Source organism: Sporothrix schenckii (assembly GCF_000961545.1).
Source record: "Sporothrix schenckii 1099-18 chromosome Unknown Cont41, whole genome shotgun sequence".
Taxonomy (NCBI): domain Eukaryota; kingdom Fungi; phylum Ascomycota; class Sordariomycetes; order Ophiostomatales; family Ophiostomataceae; genus Sporothrix; species Sporothrix schenckii.
In genome coordinates this window covers 280,034-298,710 of record NW_015971142.1, presented here as the reverse complement: position 1 = coordinate 298,710, position 18,677 = coordinate 280,034, and the positions used below count along the sequence as shown (strand labels likewise).

At 55.1% G+C, this 18,677-nt stretch overlaps 7 protein-coding genes and 2 non-coding genes across 9 annotated transcripts; 2 read left to right on the top strand and 7 right to left on the bottom strand.

Moving 5' to 3' along the window:
• Window positions 1-602: 602 nt before the first annotated feature.
• SPSK_07893 (uncharacterized protein) lies at window positions 603-1,406 on the bottom strand (the record flags this gene model as incomplete). Its single annotated transcript, XM_016734546.1, has 1 exon — window positions 603-1,406. One exon carries the CDS (start codon window positions 1,404-1,406, stop codon window positions 603-605), a length of 804 nt encoding a protein of 267 aa, XP_016590392.1.
• An 872-nt stretch (window positions 1,407-2,278) lies between these two features.
• SPSK_07738 (thiamine biosynthetic enzyme) lies at window positions 2,279-3,316 on the bottom strand (the record flags this gene model as incomplete). The annotated part of the gene is made up of 1 exon (XM_016734395.1): window positions 2,279-3,316. The coding sequence occupies one exon, from the start codon at window positions 3,314-3,316 to the stop codon at window positions 2,279-2,281; it is 1,038 nt and encodes a 345-aa protein (XP_016590391.1).
• A 1,277-nt stretch (window positions 3,317-4,593) lies between these two features.
• On the bottom strand, window positions 4,594-5,579 carry SPSK_07772 (short-chain dehydrogenase; the record flags this gene model as incomplete). Its single annotated transcript, XM_016734428.1, has 2 exons — window positions 4,594-5,183; window positions 5,240-5,579. 2 exons carry the CDS (start codon window positions 5,577-5,579, stop codon window positions 4,594-4,596), a joined length of 930 nt encoding a protein of 309 aa, XP_016590390.1.
• An 862-nt stretch (window positions 5,580-6,441) lies between these two features.
• On the bottom strand, window positions 6,442-8,883 carry SPSK_07080 (uncharacterized protein; the record flags this gene model as incomplete). The annotated part of the gene is made up of 1 exon (XM_016733749.1): window positions 6,442-8,883. One exon carries the CDS (start codon window positions 8,881-8,883, stop codon window positions 6,442-6,444), a length of 2,442 nt encoding a protein of 813 aa, XP_016590389.1.
• Window positions 8,884-10,227: 1,344 nt separating this feature from the next.
• SPSK_08224 (uncharacterized protein) lies at window positions 10,228-10,443 on the top strand (the record flags this gene model as incomplete). Its single annotated transcript, XM_016734860.1, has 1 exon — window positions 10,228-10,443. One exon carries the CDS (start codon window positions 10,228-10,230, stop codon window positions 10,441-10,443), a length of 216 nt encoding a protein of 71 aa, XP_016590388.1.
• A 264-nt stretch (window positions 10,444-10,707) lies between these two features.
• On the top strand, window positions 10,708-10,810 carry SPSK_11228. Its single transcript has one exon. It is a non-coding gene; the product is annotated as a tRNA-Leu (tRNA).
• Window positions 10,811-11,039: 229 nt separating this feature from the next.
• On the bottom strand, window positions 11,040-11,111 carry SPSK_11207. Its single transcript has one exon. It is a non-coding gene; the product is annotated as a tRNA-Glu (tRNA).
• A 616-nt stretch (window positions 11,112-11,727) lies between these two features.
• On the bottom strand, window positions 11,728-13,721 carry SPSK_07215 (uncharacterized protein; the record flags this gene model as incomplete). Its single annotated transcript, XM_016733879.1, has 2 exons — window positions 11,728-13,216; window positions 13,282-13,721. The coding sequence occupies 2 exons, from the start codon at window positions 13,719-13,721 to the stop codon at window positions 11,728-11,730; spliced, it is 1,929 nt and encodes a 642-aa protein (XP_016590387.1).
• Window positions 13,722-15,927: 2,206 nt separating this feature from the next.
• Window positions 15,928-18,471, bottom strand: SPSK_07059 (uncharacterized protein; the record flags this gene model as incomplete). The annotated part of the gene is made up of 1 exon (XM_016733729.1): window positions 15,928-18,471. The coding sequence occupies one exon, from the start codon at window positions 18,469-18,471 to the stop codon at window positions 15,928-15,930; it is 2,544 nt and encodes an 847-aa protein (XP_016590386.1).
• Window positions 18,472-18,677: the final 206 nt, after the last annotated feature.

The following is an 18,677-nucleotide window of genomic DNA, read 5'->3' as shown; positions in this document are numbered from 1 at the left end:
TGGCAAGTATGACGCCATTCCTCTACGCATTGACAGCTTTCTTGGCAATCCACGACTCTGCCCTCCCATATTTCGTACTCCATACATTCGTACTCCAAACTCGCATGTCGCACTCTCGTTTTCTGCTGCCCTTGACTTCTCACACTAGCATGACTCGACGCTCGACGTCGGCCGACTCTGCGCCCAAACTGGACTGCCAAACTGGACTGCCCAACTAGTCGAGTCATTCACGTCCTCTCGCTCTCCTCTTGTCATGACAGTTGTTTTGAACAGCTCGTTCCAACTAGTTTTGTCCTTTAGATGTATTTTATCGTATCTCTTGCATTTTCCGTTGACAGTTCGCCGTGTCGCTCTCCATCAATTGGCCGCGTTTTGCCGTCTGCCGTCTGCCGTCTGCCGTCGACGTCTCCGCTGGCGCTTTTGATTAGTTTACATCCGTTATCCCAACGAATACCACCCGCATCATGAGTTCACAAACAAAAAATTGTCGACTACCAAAATGGGAATAAGCATCGTCCAGTCCTTTCCTCTATTCGTCCAATAATATCTTCTCTACACTATTACATGCACCCGCTCGCGCCCTCGCCCACGACGGCCCCAACTCAGACAGCCCATCTTCTCGTCTTGGCCTGGCAGCTGGAGGCCGTCGAGTTCGCCCCGGCATTGGGCGCCTGCGTTGCCAGCTTCGTCCACGCCGCGTATGTGGCCGCCGGCCGCGTCGCATTGCTCACCGGCGCGCCCCACTGCGCATACCCGTTGTCGTGGAAGCCAAAGTTGAGGCCGTTGCCCGTGCACGCCGGGTTCGTGGGGCCCTTGGTTGCCTGCGCGTAGCCCAGGACGACGACGCTCTCTGCGTTGCCGGGCTGGAGCGCGGTATGCACCGTCTCGTTGTACGTGCCCTGCTGCCACGCCCAGCAGTTTTGGCACCGGTAGACGACTTCGAAGCTCGTCGCGTTGACGGCTGTGTGGAGGACCGTCAGCTCGGGCGCAGGGAACGCCGCCGACGTGCCGTTGGTGCCGTTGTCGCCGCCAAACTGGCCGGGCAAGAAGTAGTCGTCGACGTACCGGAACGACGTGAAGACGTGGTTCTGGTACGGCCAGGCCATCAGCAGCAGGTCGGACGGCATGTGGCCGCCGTGCGCAATCCCGCACCAGCCCGTCGCCGTGGCGTTGCTCGTCTGGCACTGCAGCCGCCCAATGTATTCGGTGGCGTCCTTTTGCAGCGCATCCTCGGGCAGGACAAAGCCAAAGCTGAACGCGCCCGCGCCATCCGCGCCCGGCGTCGCCCATGTCGAGAAGTTGATGCCTGTGGCTGCATCGGTCAGGGTGGAGGGCGACAGCGAGAGCTGGGCAACGGCCGTCCCAGCAAGAACGGCCAATACGGCCGGCTTTTGCGAGAAGATCATGCTGTGCAGACAAAAAGTAAGAAATTAAGAATGCAAAGTGAAGCAGGATGGCTGTGACGAAATCAAACAAAGATGAAAGAGCGGCAATGTCAATTGAGACGGTCTCTTAACTATGGCGGCGAGCTGCGACGAACTGGCATTAATATAGTCGAGCTTAAGCTTTGAGCACCTTTGAGCACGCCAATTCATCTTGTCGTCATGACCCCTGAATGTTTATTGATTTCCATGCAAAGTGGCAAAGCTCCTCAATGACCAACGCGTCAAATTGGACTCGACGTTCCGTGCTGCTTGGAAATTGCCGTCTTTGATAGGTCCGGAACCTGTCGATCCATGACCAGTTTTTGCCATTGTCATGTTTGCAGTGTATAAGGAAATCGTCAAAATCATAAAAAAACAAATGCAACGCGTAATTTGTCCAGCTCGGGACGGATGGCCCGGGCGCGCCCAAAAAGAGCTCACTATGGATAAAAGCACGTCGCAATGCTAGCTTTGGAATAGAACCAGGAACGGAAACAGTCCACACGGGATACAACGGAACTGGGCTCTATATTAAGTCATAGTGGGATTTTGCATTGATTGATTCCAAGCATCGGGCTGCGAATCCGAAAGAACAAACTGGACCATGACTACGTCGGACTCTGTCCAGGACAATGGTCGCCACATGGCATAACGTGAGGCGAATTGATGACGGAGGGAGCAAACAATCTTGATTTCCTTTGTTTTGTACATATTGAAGACGAGGCAACGAACAAGTCAAAAGAGACGGTTGGATGTCTCTAGCCGTGTAGGGGCGCCTGTTGAGAGACACCCGAACGGCAACGCGATAGAACGACACGAAACATCACCAGCTGCCAACGGTTTCCACCCGTGACCTAGTTCTCACTCTGCTTCTTGCGCAGGTCAAACACCCGCAGCGCCTCCTCGGCCGCCTTGACACCGCTCAGCGCCATCGCGCCAAACGTCGGACCCATCCGGTTGGCGCCGTCGACCTCGGACAGCTCCATGCCGCCGACAATCAGCCCGGGCACCACCTCGCGCGTGTTCTTGACAATCGCGTCCTCGGCCAGCTGCATGTCGAGGCCGCGCATGCCGCCCAGCTTCTCGAGGCGCTGCATGCTGACGAGGCGCTTGACCGAAAAGGCGCCCATGGGACCGTCGTGGCCCGTGGTCGAGATGACGACGGGCGCATTGATGGTGTTGGGGTCCATGCAGGACTGGTCGTCGTGGTGGAGGGACACGAGGGTCCAGTTGGTGACGACGCCGGCGATGCGGATGCCTTTGGTGTTGTCGTCGCCGTCGACGGCGGGACGCGTAATCAAGTCTTCGACGGCCGTCGCGTTAAACAGCTTGATGTTGGGGAAGCGCAGCACATGCGACAGGACCGTCGACGTGAACAGCGAGGCATGCTTCACCACAACAAAGTCGCCCTCGTCGTCGTAGGGCACGCCGACCTCGCGCAAAAACACATCGGCCGGCTTGCGCATCACCATGGCCGAGAACAGCTGGCCACCCAGCCACGCGCCGCCGCCCGGGGCGACACCCGCCTCCACGAGGGCAATGCGCAGGTCCGGGCGCAGCTTGCCCAGCGTGTAGGCCGCGCTCAGACCGCAGGAGCCGGCGCCGACAATGACAATGTCCGACTCCGCGTAGGCGTCGAGGTCGGCAAAGTAGCGGCGCGTCATGGCGCGCGAGACCTGGCTCTCGCGGATGGGCGCGAACGTGAAATCGTCCTCCCAGCGGCCAAACAAGGCCTTGACCTCATCGCCAAGAGGTGTAGCGGTGTTGGCACCGTTGGCGGTGTTGGCAGTGTTGCCATCATTGTTCTCTTTGAGAAGAGTCTTCTGGACAACCGGAGTGGCAAAAGCACCGACAGGCGAGCCGGACTCATGGGACACTGCGCTGGGAGCCATTGCGAATGGACTGCGTATTGCCCTGTTAGTATGCAGGCCAGCAGGCGAAATGGCGAAATTCCAAAAAAAACACAGGAAGGGGAGAGCAGTCATGATCCTTTCGCTGGTATTATCCAGATCAAGTTACGGCCGTATAATCTCAGCCATACTGCCTGTCTTGCTCTGGAAGGCCTCTTGTTCAGACAACAGAACGAAAAAACAAAACGGCCTTCCCCGAGTACAACACAGGCAGCAGGCACCGGCTCATGCATAATGCTTTATTCATACAGTTACCCGTTGCATAAAGATCATCTTGATAGGACGCATTGTAGCGAGGCTGGTCATGGCAGCTGCTCCGGTGAAGAGGAGAGTGCAAAGCAAAGGGAGATGGCCGGTATCCCTACGTGGATGTTTACGTGTCTAGGAGTCGCATCGGTTTGTTAGTAAGTGCACATTATTGTACGACGGTCAATAGCAGGGGAGATGTTACTCTGGGTTGGCACGAAAGCGTGAGTTTGAAATGGGTTAAGTTGCTGGCGTCGTTGGAGTTGTGAAGCAGGTTATGTTGTTGCTGAGTTTGTGAGGACAAAAGAAGAGACGGAGAGGCGAATTGTAGTCTTTATACAAACAAACCCCTCATTCGGTGAGGGGCTGTCCTTTTCGTGCAGCTTGTAGTCTCCCCTAATTTACCCTCTCGCCCGGTGTCGGCATTGCGACTTCGTGGATGTAGTGTCATCTTAACGCACTTGACTTTTATCCCTCATTCTGTGTCTGTTATTCGATTGGACGAACAATTGATAAAATTGGGTTAACAGACTTGAGTTCTGCAGACTCACCTGACTGATGCCCCGAAGTAACCACACTGCCCACAGTATGGAACACATACACGCAGCTCGTTTTACTCATTGCAAAAGTGAGATCAGCGGGCTTGGTGGGAATTTTTGCTCCGTATGAAGTAAAATATCACGTCAAAATGCCCTGGTCTCTGCCGTTCTCCGGCTGGTATCGGCACAACCAGCTCCGATCGGCTCTGACAGGAACGGGTCGTGCATCAAACGGCCCATATGGGGAAAAGGCATTAAATATGTGAACTGCTCCATTAGCTGTAAACTAACCTGTGGCACCGCACTAATGCAGGCCAAAAATGCTAAACTCTTAGGAAATGTCAGGTTATTTTGTTTTTGAATCGGTCGTATGTCATATTCGATTGGGCGAGTTTACTTACGGCGTTTGTCCTTGCACGAACAAAGCACATACCATGCCGACTGTCTCCATGGCCTGTTGCATCTTTGCAACGCTCAGGCTTGCCCAGACAGCGCCTCCTCGGTCCACGCCCACAGCTGCTCCGCCAGCTCCTCGTCCTCGGCGATGCCCCACTTCTCCTCAACACCGATGGGCGCATAGTGGGCGCCATTCACCAGGTTTGCGGCGTCCGTGGTGGCCGCCCACAGTTGGTTCTTTACGCCGTCAGCAATGGGGCCGGCCACCTTCGGCACGACCTCCGTCTGCAGCTTCTTCATGTGGTCGTCGCCGGGCTCGCGGGTAAACAAGTTGGTATTGACCTCGCCGGGGTTGATGGATACCATCACCTGGGATGTATTCTTGTTGTGCTTCGCGTACTGTTGCGCATACAAGAGATTGGCAATCTTGCTCTGAACGTAGCGAAACACAGGTGGAACGGCGTCGTTGGAAGCCGTGCGCAGCGTGTCAAAGTCGATCTTGCTACCAGGCGGCGAGTGCTTCCAAGCGGACGACGAGAGACTAACAATGCGAGCGTCAGGGGCCAAGATGGGCTGGAGGAGCTTCAGCAAGAGAGCATGGCCCAGGTGGTTGGTGGCCATCTGAATCTCGAATCCGTCAGGAGACAAGCGGGGCGCACAGCCCATGACTGTTACTGTTAGCGAAAGTTGTTCGTCACGGAAAACGAACGGGAAGGACACGTACGTCCAGCATTCAGCATGAGAATGTCCAGCTTCTCGGTAGTGGCACGAACAGCAGCCACCGCGGCCTTGATGTTCTCAAACGAGCTCAAGTCAAGCTCCTGGAAGGCGACATTGACGCCTGGCGCCGCGTTTTGAACCTCCTCCAGCGCCCCTTGGCCCTTTTCCGGGTCGCGTGCCGTCATCCATAGCTGGGCAGGTCCATGTTTGGCCAATGCAAGGGCACTCGCCTTGCCGAGCCCACTGTTGGTGCCCGTAATGAGAATGGTCTTGCCAGCGAGCGAGGGGACGTTCGTGGCCGGGTCAAACGTAATACCAGCGGGCTTGGTAAGATGCTCAGACATTGTGGCGGATTGGGTGCGGATCAGTACACGGGGATAAAGTAATCTATAAGAAACGCCAACGCTCTTGATCTGTGGCAAAGTCGACGTAACAATCTGTCGAAGAGACAAACTTTTGTCATATGTCCCGGTCCGGCCGTTAGACTTTATACCTCGACACTATGCCGGCCAGACGGACATTTTCGTCTTCCCGTAGGAGCGTCATAACCCATAGAGGCCGTCATATGTCGTGTCCTTCGACGGAGTTTGGACGTTATCAGCATCTGAGAGTGTGCTCGACGCAAGAACCGCTTCGAGCAGATCCATGCTACGCCCAGCGAATGTGGATGCCAAATGACACAGAAGACCAATCACCGTATCGAAAATCCGAGCCTGGCAACCTGATGCAAGCCGCAAAGATGTCTGACGTTAGCCTACATTTCCCCAGTAGGGGCGGCACCAGGGCCACCTTTGCGCACTTACACGACAATTCGAGCCAATAAGCAACGAGAGTTTCCGAGGCGACCCACCGTACGAAATGCAGCCGACAGGTGTGTATCGTTTGGAATCAGCTCCTGGATAACGACAACAAGAGGATACGAAAAATGAATTAGGACAAAAATGAGAACAATATTAGGCTGTGGAAGATGGAAGTACTTGATTTGTATTCGGAAGAAACTAGGTCGAATTTTGGAGGAAGGAGCTACCAAATTGAGGCGAACAGAAGCGGAAGCCACGACGGAGCAACTGCCCTGGCCTGTTGCTCCAGATCATATATTTTTTGATCACATTGGCATCACGAGTTACTTCGAGCGTAGATCACAGTGTTCATGCTTGAAAGGGTATCAATTTATGCTGTTTTCATCACGACCAACTCGAGTCTAGCTCACCGCCCGTTGTTCCACACCCGACGTTCATTGCCACGCGCTTCCCTTGCTGTCCCGCCAGGGAAGAACGACACCTCCTTCGTGAGCAGCCGCCACTTAACATACGCCGCCGACTCCCGCTCCGAAGTGGAGATGGACGTCCACTTAGGACCGTCGCTCGTTTGCCGTGCCAGGTGACCGTACTTCTCCTCGGCCAAGTCGCGCAGCGCACCATCGACCGTAACAGGCCGCGTGCGCCCCACGCCGCCACCATACCGACCACCCCGACCCCGGAGGTTCCTGCGACGATCCGGCCGAGCTCGTCTGATAGCAGGCGGCTGCCAGCTAGCTCCCTGTGCAAATGCGTCCTCATGGAACGCCCGCAGGCTTTCGGCCTCGGCTGCCGTCAGACCCCACACCGAGTAGCGGTGGCTCATGCTGTCGCGCACCGCCTTACGTAGCACGTTGCAGAAGACAGACTTGGACGGGACGTCGACGCCCATGGCCTCCAGGAAGTTGGGCCACGTCTGGATGGTCTGGAGGCGGCGGACCTCGGCCGACAAGTGGGCCGCAGCGCCGGCAGGCGGTGCACCATGGCGCTGGTACAGAGCGTCGCGCACCGCTTCCAGGCTCTGTCCTTGGGGGCGTGCGGTGCGCCGGAACAGCTCCATGAACATGAGCAGGCGGTACGACGTCTGGCTACCGACAAAGGTATGGTGCAGACGATACTCGCTGATTGTGTCTTTCGCCTCGAGATGCACGAGCTCGGCGCGGCCGGCGCCCTTGGTGTCGAGCAACCAGACCACGTTGCGCGTGATGGCCTCCGTAATAATGGACTTTAGCAAATCCTGGCGGGTACCGGGGCCGCTGTCCGTTGTCTTGTTGTCGACACCAATCTCACTGTCGTCGGCAATCAAAAGCGCCACCAGTAGCATGCCCAGGTTCGGGCAGTCGACCTTGGACCGTTTGTTGTTAACGTAGAACGAGCGCAGGCGGTGGTTGGCGTCAGCTGCGACCTGTGGATGCTCCGCCGCCAAGCATACCAACAAGTGGAACAGGTGGAAGTACGACTCGATGGCCTTTTCGGAGGCATGCCGCAGCGTACTTTTCACCGGTCCTGACGGATGGTCGACCCAGTCATCTTGGAGCCACCATTCATCAGCATAAGACTCGTTGAGCTTGTCGACGTCCTCGTTGAGACGGACCACAATCTGCGTCATGAACGACAAGAGCACTTCGGTGGCCCGCGTCACGCTCTCGGGAGTGGGTGCCGTCTTGGAGACCTGCCGGAAATGCACGAGCTGCGCCCCATTTGGCTGGCGGCCATTCTTTGTGCCGACCGGCTCCCGCTTGAAAGCCCCCTTTTTGCGTGGTAAAGCATCCTCGCCAATGGCCACAAGGGCCACCACCGCATCGTTGCGCACCCGCAGCCAATGCCGCCGCGACAAGGGCAGCGGTAGCCAGTGGTCAAATGCGATGCTCTGCACCGACCGGCGAACCCGCAGCGTGGCAAATGCCTCGCGCGACAGCAGATCGAATTCGGACTCGAGCCCACGCGTCCGCGTGCGGCTCTGCATCGTCGACACGCCGACACCGAGGTCACTCTTCAGGTACGACGTCTTGAGGCAGAAGCACTGCAGCTCGCGCTGGTGGAGCACGTCGTGGTACTCGACCAGTTGCCGGACGCGGTCCGAGGCGGCAACAAACTTGTTGATGCCGGTCGTGTCGAGCTCCCTGAGGATGAGAAGCAGGACATCGTCGGTCAACATGTCGATCGAGCGACCCGCCAGAGCGGAAGGAAGCAAGTCCTGCGGGGACGACGTTTCTACCACGTCGGTGACTGCTTCTGCTTCGCGTCTGACAATATATTCTGTGGCAGGCTCCGTATCCGCTGCCTTCAACATGGACGCCTGGTCGCCTGTGTCGTAGCAGCACCGGTCGCACTTGAAATTGTAGCGCGTGTCATCTGCATACGCCCATTCATCCTGCTGATGATGCCATCCCATCACCTCAGCCATTTGCTCCTGGTAGTTACCCAGATGCACAACGCCGCCACCTATCTGCTCGACCGAGTCGCTTGAGAAGAAGGACAGCAGCTGAATCGCAATGCCCTTGAGGGTGTACGCCGACGTGTACCCCTCGGTTGTGTTGAGGATCGACGCGCAAATGTAATTGCCAAACACGTTGGGGTGCGAGACATTTGGCGTGTCCATGCTGATATGCGGCGGCGCCACCGGAAAGTCGTGCGGGAACTGCACGGTGAGGTGCAGCGGCTTGTCCCCATAGGCCTTGGTCGTCAGCAGGAGACAGGCGTCGCCCATCATGCCGTCAGGTCCATCGACGGGCGGGTGCAGCTTGATATTGGGGTAACAGGGCGGCTTGCAGAGCTCGTTGATGTCGCGCATCAAGCGGCCCCGGTAGAGGGGAGCCGCGGCGGGAGAAGGGTTGTGCTTGTTCCCCATGTTGCTAGTGTCCTAACGAAAATAAATATAAAAATAAAAAGAACAAACAGAAACAGAGTGAACGGTTCCGTTTTGGGTTCTTTTATGTCTGAGGAGACTGGGTCGCTGTTGAGGATCAAGACCAAATGTGAGTTGGTTGATGAGGAGACGGAGAAAAGAAGAAACATGTCACGACACATAAGCAACATATATATACACCTCACTCCTGTTTTTTATCTCTTGTCGCGCCATCCCCCAAAGCGAGTTGCCATTGACTCACTTACCGCTGTTTGAGGCCAAGCTGTAAAATAATTGAATAGTGATAAGTCGGCCTCTGGTGAAACGGGATCTGATGTCGTGGAAATCGCCCTGCGACCAATACAGGGGGCTAATATCCACATAGGACGCAATATGCCTCCCTGAACGCCGGAATGTGCCACTAAATCCCCCTGTAGGGTGAGGCCGTCCATGTAAGCGGGGGCTGTCAACCCACCATTTTCTCCATCTTTTCCCGCGTCTTGAAGGCTCAGCCTCATGCTGGTCTGGTCTCACTTCACAAAGTCTCTGTTTGAGGTGTACTGTGCAACGATTTTGAGGTCTGGTTGCCACAGAGGCCCGTCAGCTCCAAACACTCGGCGTCGAACTGACTGTAAACCGACCACAAATCTGCATCGACCTTTGGGTCCACCTCGTGTTCCTAAGTCACACCACTTCCGAAAGCATGTCTTCTCCTTTATCCGAGCGACTTGATACGGGTCCGGCTTCTTGCGGAGGTTCCCAGCGCCTTCGAAATTATTGGTTACAAACACAGTTTGCGAAATATGCGCCGCTATGAGCGAGGCCCAATCCGAATAACATTGGTGTGTTTGCATGCGTGACGTGTTTAAATAAATACATGAATAATGCATGTTTTGTTAAAAATAACGAATATCATGTACTAACCCGACTGTTATGAACTGAAAAGAATAATTTGAAATTTTAAAAACAAAAATTATTGTGTCTCTCACCAAAAAAAAAAAAAAAAAACCGACCAGAAAGTTCCTCAATCATGCTTGCCTACAAGTAACGTATGCCACTTACACCACTCGAATTCTTGCCTAGTCAAAAAAAAAAAAAAAAAAACTGAATATTGAAATTGTTCCGTGGACTGTTTTTGTTTTGGAGAAATGTCTCACTTTGATGTTTTTCTTCTCATTTTCTTTCCACAAACACATCGTCCTGATCGCCGTGCTACTAACCAAGTGGAAATCTTACCTCGCCCCACGCCCCTACTTTTGCTCGTATAGGTCACGCAGCGACAGAATGTTACTGATTTTTGACCGATGTAGAGTCGGGGTAGACGTGCAGGAGGAGGTAATGGGAGCAATGAATGCCGGAATCACAGTCGGCGGAGAAGACGTCGTGGAAACGGAGGTCGAAGGACCTGCGGCCGAGAGCGTACATGGTGTGAGCAAGGTCGTCGTTGGCGACATCTTGTCTGCAGAGCGAGGCATAATTGTGAAAAATACTGGAGTCAGTTGTGATTCTTTGATTCTGTTTCTTATAGCAGGAATTGCGAATGCTTTGATCGAATGCAATTAAGAAAAGGGAACATCCTCGTCAATTTCCGAGGGGGTGCTCTGGCGCTATTTATGCATTAGAGTAAGTGGCAGATACAGTCATTACTTGAATAAGTAGTTTTGTGATACAATGCGTGACGCTTCATGGAAAAGTTCGTCAAAGTGTATTGTGATGTGTTTCCATTGCGTCTTACGGGGGAGGTGCTAATGTTTGAGGGCGCGCCAGCTTGTCGTCAGTACAAGGGCCCTAATAAGGGCTTATCTCCGCCAAAATTATTTGTATCCTGCCAGTTTGGCCGAGTGGTTAAGGCGGTGGTCTTAAGTTTCCGTTGGAATTGCTTATCACACCATTATCGAGAGATTCACAGGTTCGAACCCTGTAGCTGGCAACTATGAAAAGATTTTTTTTTTACCCGAAGTTTTTAAGTCCCAACAGTAACGATATTTGTATACACTGTTTATTTTATCATTTACATTTTAACTATCATTATTCGTAGAAAAAAATAGCTCTAGGAATAAAGTAAACAAAATAAAATTAATGTTAAATAGTTTCGTGGATGTGGACAACCGTTTACAAATGTGGGCGGTGAAAAGAGCCAACAAAAAAACAGCTTATAGCTCCGATACGGGGAATCGAACCCCGAGCTCGACGGTGAGAGCGTCGGATGTTGACCATTACACCATATCGGATGGTCTCGTATTTCTTACCAAATTGAGAGCTAATTTAGTATATTAAGGCTCCAAGCTAGCCAGTTAACGACGGCAATATAAATGGCGACAACTTCATTAGTGAAGTGTCAATAAAAAAAAAGATGCTTACGACTTGTGCACTTCTCCCAAGAAAGCCGTTCCGCACGGTAGTCCATGGCGCAGCAGAACGTTGATATCGTCTTACGACGAGTCACTCTGTAATAACCCACGTAAAATAAACGTATGGTGTTTCCTTTCCATCCAACACATCATAAAGCACAGCCACGACGACGTGCATTCTTGTACATACCAAACGGAAAACAATCATCACTGTGCGTGGATATGCTATCGAGGTCCTTGCTAAAACAGTCTTGAAAAATGGGCGTCTCACTCTCTGCAAATTGATATAGACCTGTTTTACAGCATCATGCAACTTTTGTGGCCGTGCTTCGTTCATACCGCCCGGTCGGCGATCTCCAGCATGATTAAGTTAGACAAAAGAGAAAAGGTGAAAATAGCCAAAAGAGAAGTAAAGAAGAAACCAAAAGCCATAGCCAAAAAATATAAATAAATAAAAACGAAAGACGTATCACGTTCGTCAACCCAATTCCATGACTTACTCCTCCTCTTCATCGTCGTCCTCCTCAATGGCCCAGTCCCGCCAGCCTTCGCCGCGGACCCAGCTCACACCCTTACGCCAAGCCGGCTCACGGACCGCGCTCGCCTGGCGCTCGTATACGGCGCCTGCTACCACCAGCGACGCCACAAACACGAGCACATCGGCGCCCTGCGACGCGGGACGCCACCACCGCCGCTTGACGCCGACGCGCCACACGCTTTCGAGACTCGCGCGTGCCGAGTACAGGAATAGCGCGCGGCCGTGCTTGCGCTCGACCCAGGCCCAGAAGCCGGCAATAAACCCGCTCAGGAAGAACCGCTGGGTGGGGAGCACGCGCCGCGGCAGCCACGCCTGGAAGAAGCAGATGGACGCCCAGGCCGTCGACAGCGAGCCCGTCAAAAAGGTCGCCGACCGCAGCGACTTGGCAAGCAGCTGCTGAATCGCCCGCACAGGCGCGTGGTACACGGCGGCGGCGCGGGGCAGCTGCAGCGCCGTGTAGACCACGAGGAAGAACCGAGCGTAGGCGGGGAACGCACGCAGCCAGTAGGTGAGATATGTGCGACCGCAGGACGGGTCGTTGGGGTGCAACGTGGCACAGCTCAGTGACTTGATCAGAGGGTGCGCCCGGCTTGTCAGCGGTGTGACGGCCGCAACGGCGGCTGTGGCAGCTGCCGCAGAGGCCGATGCGGCGGCCGAGGCACCTGATGCAGCAACAGGCAGTGCCAGGAGTTGGCTGACGTCTTTGGTCGGGAAGAGTGCCGGCGATGAAAAGGCGGGCCAATAGGCGCGCCCCATTGCTGCCATCGCATCCAGCACCTGATAGGGGCCGGGCCAGTTCGCAGCCATCGCAGCAGGGATATCAGCGGGCGCCGCATGCAGATAGGTGTCCGTCGGCAGGGTCCGGTTGAAAATAAAGTTGCCATACGGAAGGGGAAAACAGTCCCGGTCAAAGACGGCCGCATGCAGCAGCTGGCCGAACGCAATCGGCTGCAGCATCCACGAGCCCCACCACCAAGGCCGGGCACGCGGGCGGGCCACCAGCATGACACCGCTGGCTTTGGCCGTGCCGGCAGTAATGAGCTTATCAACACCGGACGAGGCAACGCTCGTGGCAGTACCAACAGCAGCCCGGACCGCCACAGGCACCATGTCGACGCCCCAAATGGCACCGGAGTCTTCGGCAGCGTTCCACGCAAATTCCAGAGCCCGGAAAACAGCCATAACGGCCAGGGTCATGCGGAACGGAGCAGGTGCAATACCGAGCGCCAGACCTGCCAAAGAGGCACCTGCTGCGGGCGCATAGGCAGAGGTAAGCGCGGCTGCTGTGCGCGGATTGCGTACGCGGAACGGCAGGGCGGCCGGGTCGAGCAGGTGTGTGCGCAGTCGTGTAAAGAATCGGAAGAGGAGGCGGTAGAGTAGAAGGATAGCAGAAAGCGACAAGGATAGGCGCACTGTGGGGGATTTGTGAAGCGGCTCTTTCTTCGATCTGCAGCAGTTAGTACACCGCCAGTGGCCGCACTGGAACCGTTGCTGTTGCACAACACGACGCACCTTGGTTTGCCAAAAAGTCGGCGCTGGACAGCGTCGTAAATCTTCAGACCGGCAGCGCTGGCCATGAAAACGCGCAACGCGTGGCGCACAGCACGTGCATTAAAGTCGTCCGCACCAAGAATTGCGTGCGGCGTGTCCGGATCAGTCAGCTCCGGCAGCTTTTCCTTCTTGGACGGGCTCTTCGGAGGGCCGCCACTTTGGCTGGGCCGTGGCGTACTGGCTTTGGACGGGGGCAGCGACGAGGGGCCGTTCATGATGCGTGCCACTTGATCGACGGTCGGCGCGCGCCGGCGCACAAGCTTGGACTTGGAAAGGACGTATTTGTGGAGGGCAGCGTACTCGCGTGCAGAGATTGTATAGCGGAGGGCGTTTCGAATGATGGCTTCGTTGGCCGAGGCGCCAGGCCGGGGCGCCGTCGCCGCAGAGGCGGACGACGCCATGTTCGCGAAAGTGGAGGAGAAGTCGTCTAGAGAAGGTTTCGGCGGCGTTCGGGCTGTCTCAACAATGGCGGAGACCTAAAGACACGGTACCATTACGGCCCCGCTGTCGGCATTCAATGCGATACAATGCAATGACTGTCGTATTTCGTCGATGCGATTGCGATATGTGAGAATAAAAAGCGCAAAAAAAGGACGAAAAGAGGACGAAAAAGAGGAGGCTGGTGGAGTTCGGTCGTCGCAAAGATCAGCTCGTGACAGGCGACTGAGGCGAAGTTGGGCGCTGTTGGTTGTCGCAGTCGGTTGCGCCGGTTGTCGACTCGAGATGGGTTGTTGGAATAAAGAAAAGGACAGGATACGCTGGAGTGTGGGATGGGATAAAGAAGACCAAGAAACAATGCGCTTTTCGTTTCGTGTTGGAATGCTGCCAAAGGGAGTGTAATATTATGCTGGCGATAGGGGGACTTGCTGTGGGGGAGGGCCCAAAGGAAGGAGCGAAATAGCGACATGAGGAAATGGGGAAGCGACCACCCAAAAGACGCGTTCTACGACATAGCTTGGCAATGCGACCCCCTTTTTACCTCGAGAGTTTGCTTTTGATTGGCTGTCTTTGGACTTTGATAGGTCCAGGGAACTTTTAGTGCAAATTACACGTGCTATTTCTTTCTCGCATTTCTCCATGGAAAGACTGCTCAAAGAAGGGAGACGAGAAAGAGGCAGGAGCAACCCTCAGAATGAGGTGGGAGCAACCCTCAGAATGAGGTGGGAGCAAAACACCTCGGCTGGTCAGCCACCTTGCCTCCATAGGGAAGGAGTCCACTTTTAGACGTGCAAGCAACTTGCGAAGAAGAGTCACGAGCTTTGGTGGTGCTCCTACCAAACTAAGCCGGATGGCACCCTGCTGTGGTGGCTTTTTCTCCATATTTTCTCCGCGGGATCACTGGAAAGACCCTAGAAAGAGAGGGGGACCACTAAGAAAAAAACGGCGTACATTCCATTTCGCGATAATCATCCGTGGATGCAGTATGTTTTCCTGCGAATGACATGGCTACTTCCCACTGGGTTCCGACCCTCCCTCCGACGGCTAACGTACGACTGCCCTCCACGCTGTGAACAGGCCATCCACGGTTTACCATCTGGCAGGCATTTGCATGAGCTTCATTTCCCATCCGCATGGCGCTATGAAATAAGTTGACTTGCGCAGCTGTTTAGATGCCGATATCAACACGATAATTAGTAGCAGCCTTTTTACAAGTCGACGGTATTCAACGCACTACAGTTGTACACATTCAACATGACGTCGGTGAACGACTTACCGCGAACTGTCTGTCGCCGTCGTATGTACAAAGACCACTGGTTTACTACAGTATCCGCCGCTGGTTACCGGGAGTCTCTAAACGAATTATGGCGAGAGAGATTGAAGTAGAAATAATAAAATTCACATTAAACAAAATAACAAAGTAAAACATGATGGAATATCCTCGTGGGTATCAACTAATGGATGGGACAAAGACCTCGCAAGTCTTTGCCCTTATTCCCCAGTCCCCGCCGGCTTCGGGACTGCTCGCCCTTTTCTGCAAACCATAACTTGTCGTCCAGCACGACCAGTTGTATTCCCGCTTCCTGTTGTCCCTCCTCTTCCGCTGTGTAGTGAATTTTTTCTTGTGTCGCTCATTAAATACTAAAATACAGGTGTGTCTCTGGCTCGCCGGCCGGTGAGTATCCTTTACTTTTTGCCTTTTTTAAAATACCATCTCTGCAGTGTGCTGACCTTCCAGCAGTAGGCCATACCGCGTAAGAAGGATACAGGAATAAATAACATGAAACCGAAAATACCGAGAAAAAGACTATGCTTTGCGTAGAGCAAACTCGCGAGACACACAACAAAATGGGGTAATGATGAGACCAAACGCCTAAAGGTAATGCAGCGCATGCTGTGAAAGGGGAAATGGAAGAAAGAGTAAAAAAAAAAACGAAAAAAAAAACGAAAAAAAAAAACGGCTTGAATAAAACAGCACCGTGCGCTACGGACACTTGTCGTGGCGATACAATGGAATGTGAAAATGAAAACTATAATGGTTAGAACACAAATAATTTGGCTCAAACAACTAGACTCCATCACGTCAGGCGCTTGCAGAACGAATTAGCGACAGCGTTGCACGTCAGACAGCCGCAGGCGCTGGATCCGGGGGACACGGCATCGAGCACCCTAACGAGATGCGTCAGCATGGGCCCAGACCCGCACGAGTTCGCCCGTGTCACCATGGCAGAACTCCTTCCAGCCGAGAACATCCCAGACGTCGATATCAATGGGGTGATCCCGGTGGAGAGGCGGCGTCGGACGTTGAAGACGGCCCAAGATGGCGTCACGCTGCTCGGGGCTGTTCAGATTGTCACCGGCGTGGATGACTTCCAGGGCCTGCAGTCGCCTGCGCTCGCGCTCTTCGACGATATCACGAGTGATGGACGCTCGGTCGGCTGTGAGCTGAGAGTGGCCGAGGACATACTTGAGATAGTCGTAAGGCAGGTTGATCAGGATGCGCGAAAGGACCGTTGCGGCATCAGCCTGGCTGTTGTCGGCGGCGCTCAAGACACCGTTGATGCTGCCATGGGCCACGTTGGCGAGCTCGTCGGCAAAGCCACCGAACACAATCTTTGGCGACCGCGGGCCACCCTTCTTGGAGTTGGAGGAGTCGTTGGGTCCACGCATAGGAAGACTGACGGAGCCTGCTGAGCGAATATGGGCTGTGGTACCATCGCTCGCCGCTTTTGTAGCAGTGCTTTGAGGAACGTCAGTGGCGGGGACGGTCTTAGTAGTGTCAGTAGGGAATCGAAGGAGCGTCGAGAGGGGACCAGTTGACGTGGCCACAGCAGCGTTGAAAACGAAATTGGTAGGGAAGTTGCGAACAACAAAGTCGAGAGCTTGGCTCAATAGGCGGCGGACAGACAAACCAGCACCACGGCCGTAGCGAAGGTCGGCATGGGCATAAGCCGGTCCGTTCGGGTTGGTGTTCCCGTCGGCAGCGTTTGGAAAGGATGCACCGTTGAGCCCATAGGCAAGCACCTTCTCAACCGTCGTCCAGTCAATCAAGCGCCCGGCCTGCTCGGCACCCACACTCTCGACATGGTCCAGCATGAAAATGAAGCCCGCTGTCAGATTGGACAGTGCTTTGTCAAGAGACTGGGTATCTGCCAGCGGGTGGCCGTAGAGACTGCGAAGAGCTTGCACGGCCGCCTCGACAGAGATATAGGGGTCTTCGATCTTCATGTGCAGAGCAAGGATCGGCCGGTTGAAGGGGCCCGAGTGGATGGTGCCAATGTCGCTGCGCAGGAGGTGGCCGATGCTTTGGCTCTGAGCGAGGACACCGCGGTGGCCAGCAAACATGGTCGTCGGTCCGTGCTGCTGCTCTGGTCCGTTCAATTCGGCGCCGTTGTTGGAGCTGGCGTTTGCTTTCGGTAAGTGAAGGATCAGGTGGCAATCTGAGGTCTGCGGGTTGTCGAAGTTGTGCTGAAGCTGCTGCTGGAGATGGTGAACAAACTGGAAGTCAATGCCGCGGTTCGGAGCATCGTCTCGCCTGCCTTGGCGTTCATCGGGGCCGGCATTGGGGAAACCAGAAGGCGGGAAGAACGGCGGCGACATCATCGACGACATCGAGTCGTTGTTGCGGAGAGGCAGATGTCCATTCAGACCACCGGGCGGCGGGATGCCTCCAGCTTGGTGATGAAAGGCGGGTCCATCGGTCACATTGTCGGGCGAGTGCGACCCGCGGAAGCTACCGGGCGTAGAGGGGTTGAAGCCAGCAGACGAAGGAGCGAATCCGTTGACATCACCACCAGGCGGCACACCAGGCGGCCCTTGCCACTCGCCAGGCCCAATATTCGGCATATTGTATGGCACGAACTGTGGGCCACCAATCAGACCAGGCGGGGGCGGAAGCGGACCGTGACCCGTCGGCACCGGCGACACGTTGTTGGAGTCGTGGAAAGCACCGAAAGTGATGCTGCTGGCACTCGGGTGAGGCTGGTGGAAACCGGGATGTTGATGGTGCTGCTGGTGGAAAGGATGCTGAGGATGCGGCGGGAACTGGGGGTTGTGTCTCGGTGGTCCACGGTGCCGAGCGGCGGAGCCGCTGCGAGAGTGTGGAGGGAAGACAAATTCTGGCACCGTAGGGCCATTCGGCGGCAGCCCTGCAGAAGCCGGGCCTGCAGGGATGTGAGGCTGAGATGCTCCGCTCACAACAGGTCCGCTGGCTGGCGCATGCTTGTCGGCTGTCGTCGTGGTAGGAACGAAGGGGGCCACAGTCGGGTCGGCCAGGGTCGTATTTGTCGATGACTGCGGTGTCTTGGAAGCACTAGGTGACGACAAAGACACAGATGCGTCAACCACAGTCTGAGGGGTCGAGGCGGAAGCCAACTGAGAAGCCTTTTCGACAGGTGTGGACACGACAGCGGCAGGTTCGACGGTCTTGTGGTTGTCGTCGCCATTTAGTGAGCTCGTATCCTCCTCGGGTGCCTTCGTGGCTTCCTGTGCCGGCGCCTGGTTCTCCATCTCCTTCTGCTTCGTCAACTCCTGCTGCTCCTTCTCAAGGTCTAGCTGCTGTTGCTTCAGACGCAGCTGATCTTGCTGCTTTTGCTGTCTCTGCAACTGCTGCTTCTGGGCAATTGGCAGCGGAATCACGGGGACAACAGCAGCCCGGGCGTTCTTGGGCCGGCCAGCCGTTTGAGGCGGCGGCTTGTTGGCCGTTCGCGGCATGGTCGGAGAGGCGTCGGAGCTATGGGGTGGTCAGGCGGGTGTCGACGTGATATGGAACATCGATTGGTCCGTGGTGAGACTTGGTGTTGGAATAGAAGCGCGATTTTCCTGGACAAGATGCCGGAGTTAGTGTACAGAGTCCGACGACGTGAGAAATCTGGTGCAAAAGTGACGATGAACCTGCAAGCACCGCGAGGGGAAGTGTG